The sequence below is a fragment of the Xiphophorus maculatus genome, chromosome 10 (genome assembly GCF_002775205.1).
Source record: "Xiphophorus maculatus strain JP 163 A chromosome 10, X_maculatus-5.0-male, whole genome shotgun sequence".
Lineage (NCBI taxonomy): Eukaryota > Metazoa > Chordata > Actinopteri > Cyprinodontiformes > Poeciliidae > Xiphophorus > Xiphophorus maculatus.
The window spans coordinates 23,328,849-23,347,914 of record NC_036452.1 but is presented as its reverse complement, the minus strand read 5'-3'; the positions used below and the strand labels follow the sequence as shown (position 1 = coordinate 23,347,914).

The following is a 19,066-nucleotide window of genomic DNA, read 5'->3' as shown; positions in this document are numbered from 1 at the left end:
GGATTGAACAGATTTAGCATTTGGTGTGAAAGACAGCTAATGTGCTCTAAATGGGAAATAGGTACATATCGGTGTGTGTTTCTGCGTGTGTGGGTGTGAAGGAGTAAAGAAAGAGAGAGAAGCAGCTGTGTGGAACAGCATGGATCGTTACACAGTGACTCACATGAAAGCATTAAGTATATTCAGGAACCTTTTGTTGAATATACATGGAGTTGTGTGCAGCTGTGTGTGTCTGACTTGGTATGCGGGGGTGCGTGTGTGCGTGTGTGTGTGTGTGTGTGAATGAGCGAACCTTCTCCCAAACTCTTGCCCGAGCCGAGGGTTGTGAGAAGAGAAACAAGAAAAGAGGGCAAGAGAGTCTTAAAAAAAAAACAGATCCGTCATCAGTCATTCATGGCTAATCAGTCTCATGGGACACACACACACACACACGTGCACACACACTCATACAGACACACACATACACGGAGAACTGAGGTCCTAATCCTACTGGGACTGCTCGTGCCTCAGTGTGTGCCTGTCTAAATTCTGGATCCAGGCTGATTAGAAGCTGACTCTCTCTCTCTCTCTCTCTCTCTCTCTCTCTCTGTGGCTTCTTACTCTGCATCTTTGATTGTTGGTAAAGTGTCTCGTCTTTCCCTCTCTGTTTTTCTGTCGAGTCTTTTTAATAACCACCTACTGTCTGTTCAGCCTGTATTTGATGTGTGTTTTGGTAAGATTTGGAATGCATGTGTGCATGCATAATACAGGGACCTCGTTTGTGTGACACTGTACTATTTTTTTTAGGTTTTTAAAAAAAAAATTTTTTTTTATTTGCCAGAGCGCGCTGCTCGCTCCTACCTGTTCCTGCTTCATCAGTAGTGTCGTCTGGGTTTTTATCGCATTTCCTCATTTATGGCAACACTGTCGTTTTTCAAGTCAAATAAGCTACACTGCAAAAAAACCCCACAGTAGAATAAAATGAACAGAGTGTCGAGATAATTTTGCTCATCCGATTTGTTTTGTCAGACAGACAAAAAAAGGAACTTTTTAGTCATAAAGCTGTAAAACTTCACTAAAACAGTAAAAAGTTTTATGAATCTGAACTAGCCAGGTGGCACAATAAACGTTTACCATAGCAACCATAGTTGTATAGGACTTGTTACTAAAAGTACTTACAGTTGTTTGAATTTAGTTATTATAAAAGATTCATTTTACATTAATTAATATACTTAATTCGAATCTTCACAGTTTTGATGACCAGCATCATCCAGATGAAAAGCTACATTTTTTAGTGCAGCACAAAAACTTTATCAGTTCTTTTAATTAACACTTACTGAGTAGATTATTAACTTATAACCCAGCTAATGTACCAACCTCGTTAATATTGGGTAATATGTAACATACTGCTAGTTGATATGCAGCAATAGACATCTGAAAATAGCATAACAATTTAAGAAAATTGAAAAAAACAATCAAATTTTGCAGTTATGTACAAAACATAATGGGTGTCTTGGTTTTGTGGTATGTGCTTAAAATCTTTTATATTCTTAAAACGTATTCTGTAATATCCTTTTTTTTATGAACAAATGAAATGACCCACATATTACTAAAGGTTATGATTTCAGGTTTGCAGAAAAATGAGTCCCATCGTTGATTTAAAGATATAAAGGGTGACATAAAGTCAAGAGGACGTCTATCATTTGTTTAAAATGAGCTCTAAGTATGCTTTCTTTCTTTTTTTTTTTTTAAAGTGAAAGAAGCCTAGCATCCATTTATAGAAACTTCTAACTGAAAATATTTGTTTTTCATTCAAAATCTCTTTATAAAAACTCAGCAGTGGGGAGAAAAAGCATGAAAAGCATTCATTTGGTTCTCTCACTTTGTTGGGAGTTTTTCCTTTAATACACAATAAAACAGTCCTGTTTAAAAATCAACATAACTGCCTCATAAATGAATCATTTGTGTGTTTATTGTCCAGCAAACTTCGAGAATAGATGAATAATTATAGCGATTTTAAAGCAACACCACAAATATACACCTGCTCCAGGATTTCCTGCTATTTAAAGGCCTCACACTTTTAGGGTTCGACAGAGTCGGTGCTCTCTGCTGTTTTCTACTGCGGCACGTTATAAATAAAAACTAATAAATAAGCGGACTGCATCGAAACGCCAGAACTAGAAGGAAAATAATCATTAGTCACAACTCTAATATGACATTCATGGCTCTCATGCACTTCCACTCCTTTTCTTAACCCCATAAGTCTCCATTTCTCCATGGTTTCCTTTTGTTTATTATCCCTCTCTGTCTTTTTTTCATTTCTTCTCTGTTGATCTCTCAAATAAACTTTCATTCCTGTGTAAACATTACAGTAATGAGGGAATATAAAGAGCTGAAATAAGGTCAGACTGGGTTATTCTCACCTGTTTTCTCCCCACCTCTCGCTCTCTCTCTCTCTTTCTTTATGTTCACTGTCTGCTGATGTCGTTCCTCTCTCTTGTTCAGTTTTTTCTCCTTCTCTCTTTCTCTCTCTCTCACACACACACACAAAAACATACGACAGACGGCGCACTCACTTTCTGACGCCCACACAGTCAGTGTGCTGGAAAGACACTGGTGTACACACACACACACACACACACGTGGTGACGCGGGCACAAACACACCGACACCTGCACGTCGAGTCGTTGAGGGTCTAATTTAAGTAAAGTGCTTCTCTAGGAACCACAACCCCTTGACTCACGATGATGGAGGGCGATACGGCACGATGACGGGGTTGAACACACACGTGCACACACATACAGAGACGCTTGCACACACACACAGACACACTCACTCAGTCTGTGCTGATGCTGAGTTGTAACTCTGTGTGATGTGAGCGCTCTGTAGATGGCTTGCAAGTAGCATGTTGCAATAATAATGTGATATTTGATCCCTGCCGGGAAACTCACAGTCTCTGGTGCTGCTGGCAGACCTTACTGTATGGCCAGATTAAGCACCGGCAGAGAGGACTGAGTGTTTGCATCAGGATCCCTCAGTGGGATGGATGCTTGGTAACTTGGATGTGGTTAAATCTGGGTCTGAAGGCTCTAAGGATGTTGTCTCCTCCGCTGCAGCCGCCCTCTTCCTTTGCTTCTGCTGTGTAGGTGTGTTTGTTTCCGCTGGAGTTTAAGCCAACTTAAGCCGGAGCCGAATTGTGCTGCACCGCTGCTGCAGATCTTGGGCTGCAGCAGCAGGAAAAAAAAAAAATTTAAAAATAGCTTCAAAACTTTTGTTTCCTTTAAGCTTTAGGGCAACAGTTGGAGAGAAAGCAAAGAGCTTTCTGGAGAATGTCACACACACACACGCACACACACACACACACACACCCACACACACACACACACACACACACACACACACACACACACACACACACACACACACACACACACACACACACACACACACACACACACACACCCACATAAAACAGAACAAAACTGTGAACAGAAATATAAATGTTCACATCTGTCATTTATTTATTTTTTTTGTAAAATTCTGTTGAAAGTTTGGAATTTAAATTCTTCTTGCTTTTCCTTTTTTCTAAATAAGATTTGAAATGATAAATATAGAAAAAATGGTTTAAATTTAAGTTTAAGCTGAATGTTAAAGCCTGAATTCAATTTTTGTATTCAGACCTTCAGAATAAATTAAGTTTATATTTCTTATGGTGATTTGAGTTTATTAGGATAAAAATGACTATTTACCAGTAAAAAATTCTAGCATAAGGATTTGTAATATTAGACACTATTCAAAGGCTCTCTAGTAAATTTGCATATATAATTGCTTATCAGACAATAAAGGAGTTTTGAGTCATACAGGAGAGAGTCAGGCACTTGGAGTGGAGTCACTGTTTTTTGACCTCTTTCAAATTATCCTGTTATTTTTGCAGATGATTTACATCTACATCGTTATTTTTTATTTCTGAAATTGTACATGTAAATTGTAGAACCTCAAGAAGACCTGTCTGTTGTGTTTTTTTTTATCAAGTGGATTGAAGGGGAAATATGGAGAGCATCAAGCTTATGGCTTCATTAATTAGAAACCTAATTAATGAAGCCAGGAAACCTAACCTGCTGATATATTATGAGCTGCAATAACAAAAACAATATAACTTTAACAAACACAGCATATACAGTACAGTAACTGATTCTAGATCTGAGAAGCTGAACATTATTAAATGAGAAAAGAACAGTAAGAGGAATTCATGAATTTTGATTTGAATGTCTGTAAATTTGCCCTGTGTGGAATTTGCTAACAGTCCTTCATTGTGAGCTAGCTTCACGGTCTGCAACCTCCAGAGCCACATGTGGCTCCTTGGCCCCTCCACTGTGGCTCAAACTAAACCAAATAAGAAGTGTTTTTAATTATAAAGGTAATAAAAAAGGCTGGTTTTAGCAGTTCATCTGTATGTTTATATGCAACATCTGCAGGGAGTATCAACAACAGAAGAGTCATTTAACCTTTTTTTATTTTAGCTTTTATATATTTAAGTGGCCTTTGTATCTTTATTCATTTTCCTTATTTATGGCATTATTCTATAAAATAAAGTTATAGGTTTTTTTTTTGCTTTGCTATAGGTGGATGAATTATTTTAGCTTTCAACAGAAGTTATTTAATTTTGAACATGTTTCTAAAATCTGTCTTGTTTCGTGACTCAGGCCGTATTTGATCTTGTAGCAGTTGGGGAAAAGTGGCTCTTTGAATTGAAAAGGTTGCTGAACTCTGAGCTAGCTGCTACGTATCTAAACCCTACTTGCTTTTAAATGTGTATCTAAACACAGTCTGAGCAAAGCTGTAGTTCAGGTTTATTGAGACAGGCTGCATTAGCAAGGTCTGTGTGAACTTTTGTTTGCAGTAGCTTTTGTGTAACAACTGTAGATTAGGAACAACTATATGTAAATCTGAAATGATGGACACACACACACACACGCATACGCCCACACGCGCACACCCCACACACACACACACACTCACAAAACCATATCAGGTTTTATTTGAACTCAGTCTTTACTGTGTGTACATTTTCCATGTGAAGAATTTGTTGGTTGCTATGTAGCCATTACCTTGCGTTAGCTGAAAAATAAATATTACTAGCTATTCTGTGCCTGTTCTTTAAGTAACTTATTGTCTAAATCTGAGTTTTCTGAAAAATACTACAGCACAAAGACGAAGACATATCTAGCTTTTGACTGAATTCAGATTTGAATCACTGTACATTTTCTAGATAGCATTTCAAGTTTGTTGTCTGCCCTTCATTGTTGACTAGCAATTTTTTGTCCTAGTTCATATAAACGTTAGAGCATTTGCTTTGAAACGTGTATGTTTTGAATAAATTCTACAATCACAACTCAGTTATTGACTCAAACTGAATCTAAATCAGTGAAATCCAAAAGACAATGCAGGCAAAACCATATACATGTTTCTGAGTTATATATGGGAACCGGACCAACTTGAGTTTTGCTGCCTCTTTCTGGCCTCTTTCTAAAACTGTTGGCTGACAATAAAACAAACAATAAAAAATATTATGGTTGTTTTTGTCAAAAAGATATAATTTGAGGACACCAGATGAATCAAAATTACATGGCCACTACATGAAAAAAGAACAAAACATTCTTTGTTGTTGCCTGAATTTAATTGCTTTAATGTCTGTAAATTTTCCACAAGGTCAGTTTGTTGACTGTCCTTGATGATTAGCTAGTTGCTACTAACTTGTGAAGTCCTATATGGATGCTTGGTTTATCTAATCCATTTTTAAAATTCTCTTAGCACTGCCGTAACCTCAACCGTCTGGGAAATAATTAGGATTTATTGTCTAAATATTTAACTACTGTCACCTGCTAAATATCTTTTAAATTCTAGGTCCAAAGGCGTTTCCTCGCTTCTTCTTATAGAGCCTTTGAGTAGAAAAACTGAATGGAAACAGTCATGTAAAACAAACAAAAAAGAGCTGAAAGATCTTTAAATCCTTCCAACACTACAAGGACTTTACTGTGTCCACCTTTCTTATTTAAGCTTTGAATACCTTAATGTTTTTTTCTGTCTTAGCTTTTTTTTATAACTCAGGACCAAACCTGTCCCATATCCCACTTCATCAAACAACTCATTTTTAGCCCAATTTTGATAAAGTGAGCTCATCTCTCTACTGTGACATCAGTAATCTGGTCCCCTCTGCCAGCCTCCATCCTCTGGATTCTCTAATGAATTCATCAGTCTCGACTTCTGATATAAAATATTAAGCTTGTACAAGATGTAATTTGAAATACCATCCGAAGAGATATTGAACAATTACATCACATTCCATGTCTTTAAGTATGTCATCATATCCTGCCATAAACTTTCTTTTGTCTCATAAGTAGTCATACAGTTAGCAGGGAGTCATACAGTGTATTGTTTCAGTACAAAAAAGGGTGTGTAGTAGAGATTAAAAGCTAGATTGTCAAATGTAAAGTTGTAAAAGCTGTAAAAAAAAAAAAAGGTAAAGCTGTAAAATTTCACAAGTGGTTAACTTCTGTTGCATTCGGTTTGGAGATTCACTCTGCCCGTGGTGAGGTGGTCTCGTTTGGACCCGGTTCAGACTCCAGGTGTGTTTTATCCAGCAGTGGGCACACACACCTTCAATTTATTATGGTCAGTAGTTTTCATTACAAATGTGTGCAAGTCTTTGTCTATATTCTGCTAATGTAAAAAAACAAACAAAAAAAACCACACAATTTTGTGATTATGATGTTTCCATTAAATAAGAAATAGAATTTAAGTCACGCGTGAATAAATTTGTTAAAGCGATGAGTCATTAAAAAATCATGGAACCTCCTACCACTTCCCATCGTTTTCTTTGTCGTTTTTGCCAGTGGTAATGTTGATCATGTGACTCATGCGATGATTAAAAAAAGTGTTTCGATACGACAGAAAACCACCTCCTCCCAGCACCACAACAGTTTATTAAAAAAACCTGCTTTTGGAAATCAGTGTGTTTCCTTTAAGCAAATTCATTTTCGGAATTTCAAGTTACGCAATTTTATGGTTGATGGAAACAGTGCTACTGTGGGGGTGTGCATGTGTGTGTAAGTGTTTTAGTGTGTTTGCAGACTGAATGGACCAGGGGCGTGGCATTGGCATATTGGACTGAATAATGACCATTTCCTCACACACACACACACACACACACACACACACACACACACACACACACACACACACACACACACACACACACACACACACACACACACACACACACACACACACATGCACACACACGAGTCAGATGGAATTGCATTATCAACCTTCACTCTAGGCTCTCCTTAAACATCAGCAGCCTTATGCTCTTCATTAGCCTTGTGTGTGTTTTTGTGTGTACCCCTGAACTGAGTATCTGTGTCTCATTCTGGCCCACGCTGGAGGAGTGGTCTCATATGACCCAGATCCTCTTGTTTTCTCTGCTATAACATGGAAAAACTTACTTTGACAACCTTCTCCTCCGCACCCTTTTCCTGCTTCCCAAGAATCTCTCCTGTGGTGAGTTCCTGCTCTCCATGCCCAAAAATGGTCCTTCCTCCTGTTGCGGGTGGGTGGCTGTGTGGTGTCCATTAAGTCTGTGGTCAAAAACATTTTCCTCCTCACTCGCAGTCAGCAGACTTCCGTGGGGCGGACAGGAAACTTTGAGCAACACCTAGATTCTTTTTTTAGTCTGTTCCAACAGTCTCACATTCGGTACAATCCTGCACAGTTTTTTTCCCCCTCTGTTTTTGGGCATTTAATTTCTCTTTTGAATGATCTCTTGTAATTCTCGTGAAGTGGGCTCCGTCAGATGATGTTTCTTTTGAGCGTAAGGACTTTTAATGTCATAAAAACACAAGTGTAGATGCAGTGAGTTACAACTCTAACTACCGGAGCCTCGTGAAGGCATAAAGAGAGAGCGAGAGAGACGTGTGTGTGGGGGTGGGTGTGTGTGTGTGTGGTGGATGGCGATGCTCGGGTCTGCAGCCTGGGAGTCAGGCTTTGCTGTTCATAGTCTGCTGATTTATGCGCCTCACAGGGAAATCTCTCATTTGTAGCTCTTTCATCTCATTTTTCTCCCCCTCCAATCTTTTTCTCGCTTTCTCTCCCTCTCTCTGTCCTCTCTCTTCTTCCCGCTGTAATGTGATTCAGCATGGCTGCTTGTCCCAGGCGACATGCCATGCTTTGCTTGTGCACCATTCGTCCTCTCTCTCTCTTTTTCTCTTTCTCTCTCTCTTTCTGGAACATGAATGAGTCAAGAGGAATCGCTGATGAATAATGAGATAGAGCAGGAGGAAAATGCTATCTGGATCAAGTCGAGCAAAAGAACCACTCTTCTGCCTTGAGCGTGTTCTTTGTAAAGCACCGCTCTGCCGTTTACTCACACATTGAATGTGTTGATGTCCCCAGTGCCACAATGCTTTTATGGACCTGTGGGTGTGTGTGCACATGCATGTGTGTGTGTATGTGTGAGGGGGTTTCTAAGCGCCTTCCTCAACCGACTTGTTTGAGTAGCCCTGTCACTTGCGCAATGCCATGGTGTCAAAACAGATCAGAAAGGTCTGGCTTGACTCCTGCCCCTGAACACACACACACACAAACGCGCACCCACACACTCACACACAAATGTGCACGCACACAGAGCTGGAGGCTCGGTGCCAGGGCTCTTGGTGGTTGGAGGCTCATGAAAGGGTCGGCCTGACGAGAGGTTGCCAAGTGTTCGGCAATAAGCGTAACAGCCAAGCTAACGAGAGTCAAAACCTCTGACACACACACACACGCCCGCACGCATACACACACTGAGGCTGAACATTCAGACTCTTGAGGGGTCTCAACTAGTCCAAGAGTGTATGAGTGTGTCACAGAGAGAGTTCAGTATATCAGCATGAACACAGAGTGCTTTTGTTAATTGGAAAATGTGACAATACAACACAAGAAGATATTGATCTTCAATTGGATGGAGATTGATTTAACTCATCATCCTTCCAGGTATGTGTGCGTATATGTGTGTGTGTGTCTATTGATCAGCAGCAGTCCATTCAGAGAGATGCAACAAAGGAAATCACTCCTCTGCTTCATCCTTGTTTGCTTCTTCCACTGTGTGACATTGGCTTATCACCACCAACAACCCTCCCTCTGGAGCTTCCCTTTTCTTCTCTCTATTTTCATTCTTTGTCATCCTCTTCCTTCTTTCTTTCCCTCTTTAAAACTATGAAGGACCTTGGGACGGGCTGGCCTGTTTTCAATCGCTGTGCTGTTTTCTTTCACTCTGAATGCATGAAGCACTCGTCAGCAACTGCTGAAGCACCACAGAAGAAGATGCAGGGTTGCGTACTCTTAGCTAATTTTTGTACCTCAGTTACATGCAGCAGATTGTCTCTGTTAATGGAACTGAGAAATCTAATAACATTAGATCTTGAAAATAAGACATGCACAAATAACCTTGTTTGGTACCATGGAATTGCTCAAATTGGAATTCCTAAAATGAATTTGCTTACTGGAAACACGGCAATTTCGGAAAAAAGTCCGATTTTGTGATACAAAGGTCTTCTGTTAGGTGAAGGTGATTTTTGGGCTTTATTGAAATTAGTGTATCACATGAGTCACATGGTCAACAGCCGGATGTTACTGCTGGCTGGAACCACGAAGAAAACACCAGGAAGTTGTTGGAGAATGGTGGCGCATTGAATATTTGCAATGCAAACCCAGCTTCGTTGAAGAGTTTCAACAATTTTCTTGCATTTTTTAAACTGTTATTCAGTTGCTGTTGTCAGTAGTTTCACCTTCTAACATTCCCCTTTCTGTTTTACTCTACACATTATTTCAAGTCAACTCATTTCTGTTGATTTTCATATTTTATATAGCACCAACTCAGTCTGCATTAGGGTTCATATGTAATTATATAGACTCAAATTAGTCCAAATCAAATCTAAGTCCATTTCAAGTAAAATATCAGTGAGAAATAGTGAAGGTTATGTAACTAAAAAATGCCAATTGGCTAAAAGGTAAATATCTAGAGAAGCCCCAGTTCATTGCTTTGAGTCATTGCTTCAAATTGACAAGCATGTGGCAACAGTAGAGAAGAACAACTTCCTTTTGACTGGAGGGATGGATGATCACCTGCTTCAAGGAAAGAGACAGAAAAACCAAAGAGTTAACGGAATACTTTCACACATATTCTTTTAGCCCTATTCTTTTAATTTCTCCATCCAAAAATGCTACACAACTAAACACTGCAGCACCGAGACAGAAAGATCTACACAGTACAAGACAGTGAAAGCTCCAGCAGTGGCTTCAAATACAGAAGAGAAGCAGCTAAACCCTGAATCACCGGCAGGAGGACCAGAGCCAACGGCAGCTACAGATCTGCCAGTGGCTCCATTCACGAAAAAGTAAAAGCACAGAGAGAATACTTACTGTAGTTATGGAAAGGAATATGCCACTCTGTGGTTGTGTCTTTAAAGGAGACAGTTAAACAAAGAAGCACTGAGTACTTTTTTATGGAAATAAGAAGAATGGACGCATTCAGTACAGTTTATTTCTCACTGTTTTATAGGTTTTTTTTCTGCAGTTATTTATTAGTGCTATTTTAAGAAAAAAGACATGAAATGTTGCATTTTGGGTATTAAGCTACTGGTTACAAATGATTCCTTTTGTTTAGTAAAATATTCCCCTATCAAAGTCTAAAGTTCTATGTTAGTCAGATAGTCTAAAGTTCTAATGTTTGGTAAGTTGCTTACCTTTAGAGGTATAAAAACAGAAAAACAAACAAAAGAAGAAAGAAAAAAACCCCCAAAGCAACGGAACCCAGAAAGTCGAGGCGTACGTCCAGATTGGGCTTTCTCCAAAAACAGTTTATAAGTGTTTTTAAATGGCTCCTTTTCCTGACAAATCTCAGCCATTCATAAATAAACTGAAGCAGATCCTGTTCACTGTAAGTGCAGGCGACTGCGTGAGTGTAAATAAAAACTCATAATTCTGCTTTTTATTACCTCGGATTGTCAACACTGGAGGATTCGCTGCTTTCGTGTTGACACAATTTTCCAAGTTATGATGCCAGCTGGGAAAACGGGAAGCATTGCAAACACATTTTCTTTTTTAATTACCACTGCGGAGACTGAATGGAGCTGCATCCACAGTCAGCAGCTTGTATTTATTATAAATAACATATGCACAAAGAGAAATATGAAATATGATGTGTGTTTTTATGTATGATGTTTGAAACCGTACACAAAATTAAAAAGCAGTTGTGTGTTTTTTAGATCAGCTGCTGCTGATTTATTTGAGCAGTTTGTTTTTTTTTTGGGGGGGGGGGGGGGGGGGGGGCACAGCAATGGGAACTTCCCAAAGGAAGCGGTGGCGACAGACGGAACGGGAGGACGAGTGTGTGTGTGTGTGGATTTGGATGAAACAAAGGTGGAAACAGAGTCCAGGAAGAGACGAATGGGAGGGAGAGAAATTAGGTTTACGTTAGCGACCGGCCCTCTGGTGTGATTTTCCGTATCGGCAACCCAGAGGGAGTGGGAAAATATAATTTTTAGATCAACTCGTCAACAGAAAACAGACAGGGAGGGTGTGCGTGTGTGTGTGCATGTGAGTCCGGTGACAGGAAAAAGAGGGAGCAGAAAAAGGAGGAGAGGAGGAAAATGTGGACATCCGGTGAAGCTGATGTTTTTTACCCGTCCACCTTATTTCTCTTCACCGACATAGTAAATGATGAACCACACAGGGAGTGTGGATCCTCCGGTGTGTGTGCGTGTGTGTGAACAGTCTGCACAGTAAGCGGAATGGGGGTGTGCCTTGGGAAACCAGCTTTATACAATCCGCGTTTTATTATGACTGCCTACAAGTCTGCTGATGTACATTGGACAAGAAAAGATTGGGAGGGGGGCAAAGAAAGATGTAAAAATATCCTGTCTGAGTGAGAACAAAATAGAGAAAATAAATGTCTCCATGGATCTTTTTCTTCTCCTCTTCGATTTATTATGACTACAGAGAGGGAAAATATCAAGAGCAAGAGAAAGAGGGGGTGGGGGGCTCTACATTTAAACGGTGTGTGTGTGTGTTTCAATGCTTGGGTAGCAGCTGTACAAATAGGCACACACACTCCCTGATTTGTCAGCTAATAACAACGCCACTGCTCCATCCAGCTCTGATTTATCCCATGCCCTCTCACTTTTGTGTGTGTGTGCATGTGCATGTTGGCGTGTGTGTGTAGGGGTGCACATGTGTGCATTATGTGTGTGTTTTTTGGAGAGAAAGACTGGCAGACAGCTGAAGGCACTTGTGGTTGTGGTTGTCAGGGCGTCACAATGTAGCTGAGGTGAGGCTACAGTACATGTGTGTGAGTGACTCCACTGTGGACTGTTGTGGTTGTGGTAATTGGCTCTGATGCGACGCAGCGTTTATGGGTAACGACCTAGCCGCCCCCCTCGACCCCAGCCCCAGCGTCTCTCTCTCTCTCTCTGTGTCCTGTGGCTAATTACTTGATTCCTTGTGGATTCGGATTTGTTGCCTCCTTACCCTGCCACTCGAACAAACCCACTCGTCTAACTCGGTTTGCTGAGGCTGAGCTTTGCTTTGTTTTGTGAACAAGATCAAGCTTTTGGTCATGTTGAAATTTCAAGATTTTCTAAATGATTACATTTTTCCAGTATAGTTCAAACCAATTTAAAGGGGCGGTATTGTAAAATCGACCTTTTTTAAAGCTTTACATCATGTTACAATGTTTTCCTTCATCAAAACCATACCCGGAGCGTTTCTTTGATTCTTTCATGCATGTTTGAGAAATCCTTTAGTCTCCCACGGCAACCATTCAGCTAGGCAAAACGCTTGATGGGACCAAAGCTGCAGTTTTCAAGCCAAGCTTCTGCCTCACAGAATAGCCCTCCCCCTCTACGCCACTCAGCTCCTTCAGACTAGCCAGCAGCAGTTAGCAAACAGTTGGTGGAACTGCACATCAGCTGAGCTCATTATAGAAGTTACTTCTCAGTGAAACGCTGGTAAAATGTTGTTAAAGGGTTACTAGAGCAGCCATGTTGTGATGACTTTCTGAAGGTGGAGTTTCATAAAGAGCAGGAGTTTTTAAAGAGACAGAGGCCCAGTTTTAAGAGATTAAATTACAATGTTATTTTTTATAACAACTGAAGTTAACATAGTTACTAATTTGGGCTATAAAATGGCAAGATACACACACAACACTGCCCCCTTTAAATCTAACTTACTTTTTGTGATGAATTTCTCTTCTCTCTATTTCTTATTAAATCATGAACCTGCTCCTTCCCAGTCACACTACAGAGCGTCTGATGCCTCTGCTTGCTGTATGTGGATCAGACCTGAGGACTGAATCTTTGAGATGCCATGTACGCCACATACAGGCTCCACTGCTGTGGAATTTCTACAAATGCTACTCAAGTTGCCTTCAACATGCACTGGAGTGGTTCCCAGTCGAGTCTGAAGTGACTAGGATCTCTTAGTTTGAGGACATGGTTCTCAACCTTTAAGGTCAGGGATCAGCCTCCCCCTCAAACGGAGTACGATGAGCATGTTGGTGTGATGGTATAGGTAGACGAATCGACGCCTGGTCTGTAGTAATGTGCTGCTTCTGTCTGTTGTGATGAAAACAGAGCTGAATCCCCCAGAGCTGAACCCCTCCCCGCAACAAAAGAAAAAAGAAAAAGCTCTTGATTAACCAGTCAGACGGTCTGTAGGTTAGCAGTCTCAAACCGCATTCCTGGAGGGCCAGAGTCCTGTAACTTTTTGATGCATCCCTTGTTCTCCGCACTTGACTTAAATGGCATAACTGCCTCACTAACATGCAGACCATGCTCTACAGAACTCTGCCAATGAGCTAATACTGGAGCCAGGTGTGCCGAAGCAGAGGGGAATCTAAAAGTTGCAGGGCTCTGGCGTTTGAGACCCCTGCCGTGGGTGAAGGTTCCAAAACTGCAAAAGTATGAAATGGTGAAAGAGGAAAATGAGTAGCATTGTGTGTCTGAGGCTTTATAATACTGAGAGAGATAACGGCCAAATCAAGTCTCTTCAGCTAGTTGGTCAGACTAGCTACAGAACTAATGGTGCTTTTCCACTGGTACCAACGACTTGTCTCAACTTCAGGGGTCTTCAGCTCCAGGCCTCGAGGACCGCTGTCCTACAACTTTTAGATGTATTCCTGGTCCAATCAAATGGCTGAAGTACCTTTGTAGCATACAATCAAGTTCTCCAGAGTTCTACTAATGAGCTGATTATCTGACACCGCTGTGCTGAAGCAGAAACAGCTAAAAGTTGCAGGACCTCCAGTCCCGGCCCTCGAGGACTGGAGTTGAAGACTCCTGCTTCTACTATAAGGATGACGTGGTGCCAGCCCCTTTTATAGAACACACTTCTCTGAGGCTCACAGGGTTTGGGATTTCAGACCCCTCACTCTTCATGAAAATAGCTAACAATGGCTATTTTCATGAAGCCATATGAAAATAGCCATAGAGTCAGCTATCTCGGGGTTAGCTTCACACTCTGACGAGTGTGAAGGGTGTTAATTCAGTTGAAAATTAAGCTTAAATCTGTCCAATTCTGGTTACTGAACAAAATATCATACTCCATCTCGCTTAACCAAGATGCAGTTTTATTCAGAAGCTAGCATACTACATAATATCAGTAGAATGTTAAAGAGATATTAAGTTTTTGACACTCAGGTCAAGCATGACATGTTTGGGGTTGCAATCTTTTTTTCTTTCGACTCATACATTTCATCTCCAGTGTTTGTCTAGCTTTTTTTTTTAGCTGAAGTGTATTTATTTATTTTTGTCTGCTGTATCTGTAGTTAGAGCCAATAGGAGTTAGAAAACACTGCAATTAAAGCTGAAGCTGAAGGGCAGGTGATGCAGACTTAGAATTTTACTGTGATATTTTGTGTTACTATTGTGGTAACAATATTGATTTTGATTTAAAAAAAACTATTTATAACTTGTTTTTTAGGTCTGTGTGTCTGTGACTGCATGGTCCAGCATCCATAGTTCCACAATGTTGTTGATGAAAAAATATTCCCATTTATAATAGGTTGTTCAGGCTATATGTAAAAAAAAAAAAAGAGAGAGAGAGATCTATAACACTAGACGAACACAGAAACTGTTTAATCTTATGTTCAAATTTCCTGATGTTTATTGGTACTCTGATGGAACAAGCAGTGGAGAAAATATCAAAAATAATGTTTCCAATCATAGTGTCAGATTTTTTTTTTCCAATAACTGAAATTTGTCAAAGCAACAATAAATCAATATTTTTATCATGATAAAAAAAAATCATGATAAATGATAAACAATAAGATAAAAACAAGAAAACAAAAATAAGATAAAGGCCCACCTCAAATACACATCAGCATATCTTGGTGTAGAATGAATAGCTGAAGTAGGTGCTCGACTTCAGAGAGGCCATGTAAAGAGGCTGCATTAATATATTTAACAAGATGGATGAACATTTAACATTACAATAACTGGAGGTCAGAAATCAGTGCATAGTTTTGGGAAAAGAAGGATGTGACAGTGAGTGCTATACCAGAATGTATGAATGAAACATGACCGTGAGTAATCCGAAAAGAGCCGCTGCGTGTCCACGGCTTCCTGTGTAAATGTCCACAGGGAGATTAATATATGACCAGATGTGCGTTCAAAGGGTAAATGGTCACTCATTCATTCATTAACACAGCTTTAGTGCTGTTCCAGGAGCTGGAATATGAGCAATATATCCAAAGGTGTGAATGTTGAAACCATTAATATCATGGCTGTTCAGATAACAAATCGAATTTGCTTTTATATAGAGATGCTTAAAAAAATTTAAAAAAAGAAGAGCTTTACATTTTCCAAGAAGGTCAAATTTCAATCTGCAGCGAACAATAACATAGCTGGAAATGTTCTAAATACAGTATTAAGGAAAGGCTTCTTTTTTTCCATCAAGTTATAGAAAAGCTCTGCTTCAGGTTTGGAAGGTTTCAATATTTCTTCTTTAACCATGACACACTGGAGCGTCTTGAAGAATTACAGCTAAAATCCCCTCGAAGTGGCCTTCCACGTCCAGCTGTCACTGTTTGTCATTTGAAGCTAATGCTAAAAAAGATCCGTCTCCGAAATAACGACGAACCTCTCAGGTGGAAACATGTCAGCCTTGACAAATTCTCCCTTTGACTCTTAGATACGGCAGACAGACGCCTCGCTTTTCACCAGTTTGGATCTGATCTGCAGAGAAACCGAGTCTGTTAAAATGAAAAGAGATAAAAATCCCAGTCAGACCAGCTGCAGGGCTAATCGCTTCAAGCTATCTCACTTTTTTTCCCCCTCCCTAAACCGCTAATTGAGGTTAATATGTCAGCACCAAGTGACACAGATATTGAGTCGCATGTGGCTCGGCAGCTTTATCACCTAATTTAAACATGTGCTTTCTGGTTTCAGTATATTAACTTCAGGAAAAAGAAGCAGCAATTTATCGCTTTTTTCATACAAAAAAATACTTCACAGATTATATTACAGTATTTATGTTGAAATCAAATTACACCAGGGATAATACATTTACTAATCAGATTACTTCTGGAGGGAGAAGATGGCACCAGATTTTATTTTGGGGTATCAGAGTCAAAGGGAACTTGAATACCCACCACACTTTTTAGCTTTTCACTGATTTATTTTTGCTCTGTATTTTTATGTTTTACCTTCTAAAGCACTTTGATCAATGCAAGGCGTTGTTGGCAGGTGCTATATAAATAAAGCTTATTATTATTATTTATTCTAAATAATTAAAAAACAACATGTATTTCCTTCTACTTTGGAAGGATGCATCACTTAACGTTGATCAATCACATAAAAAATCCCAATAGCATACAGTAGAATTTGTGGTTGTGACGTCTCTGGATGCCTCTGTAGGCCGTTTACACGTCTATCTTTGTAATCTCTGAATTTTCAGAGCATCTGTTTTGAATTTGCTCAACAGAAACATTTTAGAACTTCTCTTCCTCTTTATCAAAGTGAAATTGTTGTCACCTCATCAGACTTCTGCCTAACCCCAAAAAACCCTGTTTTAATCCATGCTGAGCTGTCTAACCCTCTCTATCTCTTGCTTTGTGTCCCTCAGGTCCTTCCTTCATGGGCTCCTTCCTGGCCAGGAGTCTGGGGACCCCACCTTCCCATCCCCCTCACCCCTCTGGACCCACTGCCTCCCCCGCCTCCCCTTCCTACAGGGCTGGAACCCATTCAAGCACTTCCCCTATCTGGTTCCCCCACTCACATGAAGGTAAGACACTCACACACGCACACACACACACACACACACACACACAGGAAGCAGCTCGGTTCTCTGTCTAATCCGGGGTCTTGGTTTGGGATTAGACCGAGATGGAGCCATTAAGTGGTTTAACCAACGCGGAGCCGAGGCCAAACACGTGCAACAGCGATGCCTCAGATGATGCTACTTATAGCCACACACATGTACGGCAGAGTGTGTTTCTGGGTCTGTTTGTGGTTTCGTATTTGTGGTTGTTTTCTAGTTCAGAGCTCAAGCACAACAAAGCCCCCCCACTTCTTCCTTCTCCAACTATAAATAAGCACACAAATCTCTTCACGCTAACAGGGAGCCCATTAATCAGCATTACTCCACATCGCTGCTATGTTTTTATAACCACCTTCGTCCAGCTGGATCTCAGTAGGCCCCGAGTTCCTCCCTTTGCACCCAGGTACGCTTCGAAACTCACCCCCATTTCCCCCATCCCCCCCCTCGGCTCAGACCGCAGCCCCACCCTCAAGGCCCTCCTCTGGGCTAACCAACCTCCAACGGCCCCCTTCCTGATCTGACACACACATATGCACTGAAACGGCATGCGGATCCTCATGCATCATGTCCTCTTTCGACTGTTAACCGTTTGTGGTGAAATTCTGAGCTTGACTGAGTTATCTGTCCCTTTCAGGTATATCTGTGTGTGTTTTTGTACACTCATGAGTGCATGTGGGGGAGTGTTGGGTGGGAGGTACAGGACCAAAGATAACACCTAAAAAGGACTTGAACAAAGTGACAGTTTGCACCACATGCTATATTTCTCAACTAAGTAAAAACTGACTCAGAATCTGACTCCAGTTTAGCATTTTGTGAATACAGCCCAGCAGTTCTGAGTGTCGTCAACTCAAAACCGTCTCTGAAATCTCAGGCAAGAATTGTACCATGACAAAGACGCCAATGGTCAAAGATACCAGTCATCCCACTGATCCAGCTTTTCTCACTTCATCTCTGTGCACCATAGTAGGAAAGCGGCGGTGCAATCAATAACAAAAATAATGAGTGCATTCCATTCAGGTGAATCAGTTTCAGCATACCAGTGCTGTGCGTGCTGGGACGCTCGGAAGAAACAGGCCATGTGGTAATGTGATTTATTACTATTTTACTATTCCTGCCATGACAAGTCAAAATGTGTCTTCTTCGCCAGTGGCACCATGAACTCTGCTTGGCGAGGCAATAGTTGGCACATTCGCAGTTTTAAGTGGCTGTGACCTAAAGTACAAAAAGCCCAAGAGGCTTGAGTAAAACTGCTGTTTACTTCCCTCCTGTGATTTTAATTTTCTTACTTCCTGTTATTGAAGCACTTTGGCACTTTCTCTTGATGCCAGCCTACAGAGTTGTGTCTAATTTTCAATGACTAAGCCATAAAAATGAGCACTAATGTAGCCCGGAGTGACTTTCCTAACCTGAATCTGTGGAAAACTCGAACGCAAGACTTCAGGCTGAAGGCTACAGGGAACAGCGGTGAACAGAGAGCAGGAATGTGTGTGTGTGTGTGTGGAGGGAAAATGTGTGTGTGCCTATAAGACAGATTTTACGTCTGTGTGGCTCGGCTTTGATGTTCCAACGCACACATGCCTTGACGCACTCGCACGCGCACACACTACAAATGATTGTTTTTAAGAAATCAAGCCAGGGAGCTCCAATAGGCAGCCTGCCAGCTGGCCACAGTCCAGGGAGCGGAGCATAGCCAGCACAGAAAGAAGGAACCTGTCTCAAACACACACACACGCAC

General features: G+C 40.7%; 1 protein-coding gene across 2 annotated transcripts in view; it reads left to right on the top strand.

Annotated features, from left to right (window-relative positions):
• bahcc1 (BAH domain and coiled-coil containing 1) overlaps positions 1-19,066 on the top strand; it is an 81,693-nt gene that overhangs the window by 23,739 nt on the left and 38,888 nt on the right. For both annotated transcript variants that reach the window (XM_023341506.1, XM_023341505.1), the window contains exon 3: positions 17,137-17,295. In XM_023341506.1, the coding sequence (XP_023197274.1) occupies positions 17,137-17,295 (159 nt within the window). The remainder of the gene's footprint in view (positions 1-17,136; positions 17,296-19,066) is intronic.